Source organism: Odontomachus brunneus, unplaced genomic scaffold (assembly GCF_010583005.1).
Source record: "Odontomachus brunneus isolate Ranch 3 - 2012 unplaced genomic scaffold, Obru_v1 Obru_scaffold_310, whole genome shotgun sequence".
NCBI classification, from domain to species: domain Eukaryota; kingdom Metazoa; phylum Arthropoda; class Insecta; order Hymenoptera; family Formicidae; genus Odontomachus; species Odontomachus brunneus.
This window is the reverse complement of record NW_022639760.1, coordinates 177,069-178,767: the sequence shown is the minus strand read 5'-3', so window position 1 is coordinate 178,767 and position 1,699 is coordinate 177,069. Positions and strand designations below refer to the sequence as shown.

At 40.4% G+C, this 1,699-nt stretch overlaps 1 protein-coding gene across 1 annotated transcript in view; it reads left to right on the top strand.

Moving 5' to 3' along the window:
• The window catches only part of LOC116853356, a 24,577-nt gene extending 22,885 nt beyond the window's left edge, over nt 1–1,692 (top strand). The window contains exon 5 of the mRNA XM_032834419.1: nt 1,371–1,692. Within this exon, the coding sequence (XP_032690310.1) occupies nt 1,371–1,394 (24 nt within the window). The 3' untranslated portion in view covers nt 1,395–1,692. The remainder of the gene's footprint in view (nt 1–1,370) is intronic.
• The last annotated feature ends 7 nt before the right edge of the window (nt 1,693–1,699 follow it).

Here is a 1,699-nt window from a genome sequence, read left to right as displayed (position 1 = left end):
ACCCAGGGATGCCTGAATCTCACGGTATGTCACATGTCGATCTTGCATTATCAATTCACGCACAGCATCGATGTTTTCTAGCACAGCAGCTGATTTTGGACGACCTTCGCGAGGTTCGTCGGTGAGCGAACTACGACCACGATTGAATTCATTAAACCAGCGACAAATAGTGGCCTTGTGTAGTGCTTCATTGCCAAAAGTGGAAGCAAGTTGATCGATGCATTCTTGTCTCGATAATCCACGTCGAAAGTCGTAAAAAATCATCGCACGAAAATGTTCTCGTGTTAATTCCATTTTTTCGCTGAGACACCATTTTCAAGTCACTGTAAATAATACAAGTAGCCTCCGTACGACAAAACGTTTCGAAAAAAAATCTTCCAAACTGTCAAACTTTTTGATGGTAAGGTTAGATTTTACCTAGCAACGCCAGTGTTGCCAAGTCGCAAAACTTACGGAGCAGCCCTCGTAATAGGTTCAAATTCTTATTTTTGCTGGATGTTACGTCGTGGTGCGCACAAGATACGTGTCGCACAGGACGAAAAAATGGAAAACACACCAATGTGTAGTTTTCTAGCATTTAACTTTTGCGTAGTAAATAATCTCACAACAACCGGATTGCAGACCAATTTCAGTATGTATCGCATTTTTAATTTGTCCCATCTTTAAACTTAAGGAGAAGGAGGAGGGCATACTAGGTGGCGGCGGGACGCCGTGCGTTCGAGATCTGCGTATCTTTTTCGTTCCAGAAAGAGAAAAATATCGAGAGCGCGGTCCTGCTAGGCCGGGGGACTCGAACCCGGGTCTTTCGCTTGCCGGGCGACTGCTCTAAACCACTGAGCTACCTGACACTCCATGCTCACGACACTCTCCTCTTCCTAGATAACGCTCAGAGATGCCGTTCGGAAGCGACATCTCTGGCACGATCCCGAGCGCACGGTGACTACAGAGAAAAACAATGTTACTGTATCAAATGGTACAGCTGTCAGTCTCTCAAAGTCAAAGGTTGCTATCCTTTAAGACTCATTAATAATACGTCTTTCACTATATTGTTGCGCTCGTTCGCGTACTCACGTCAGTAGGCAAATAATATACACTTTCTTAAAAAAGTAAATAATCGTTTAATTGAGTTATTTACAAACTCTAGCGTAAACAAGATTTTTTAAAATCTTACGGTCCGACTTGTCGAACGTCAGCCCAGCTCGAAGGCTCGTGAGGGACGAATTCAATTGTTCAAGATTCACTAGAACTTGACGCCTCGCTCTCAAATAACTCTCGAAACGATCTCTGTCTCTGAAAGCGCGGGCTCAACAATATTAAAACATAATAAGTATAATTTTTCTTATTCTAATGTTTGTTTTCTCATGTTTCAGCTAACGTGTCTGCAACTGAATTAGGAGAAGCAAAATCTATATTGTGCGAGAAAACTGTGGTGACAGTGGATACGGACGCATCGATTATTTGGGCCATGAGTTTAGACGTTACAAAGCAGAACATATTTGACGAATTTTATATTAACGTACACGATGAATCTGACATTGATAGATAAAGTAGAAACCTCGCAGTAGCTGTATCTCCGTACTTATATATGCATTCTGGCTTATAAACTTATTATTTTTTATTCTGGCTTATAAAATTATTATTTTTTAAATAAATTTAAAGAAATATTTATTTTATAACGTAGTAATTTTTACATTTATGA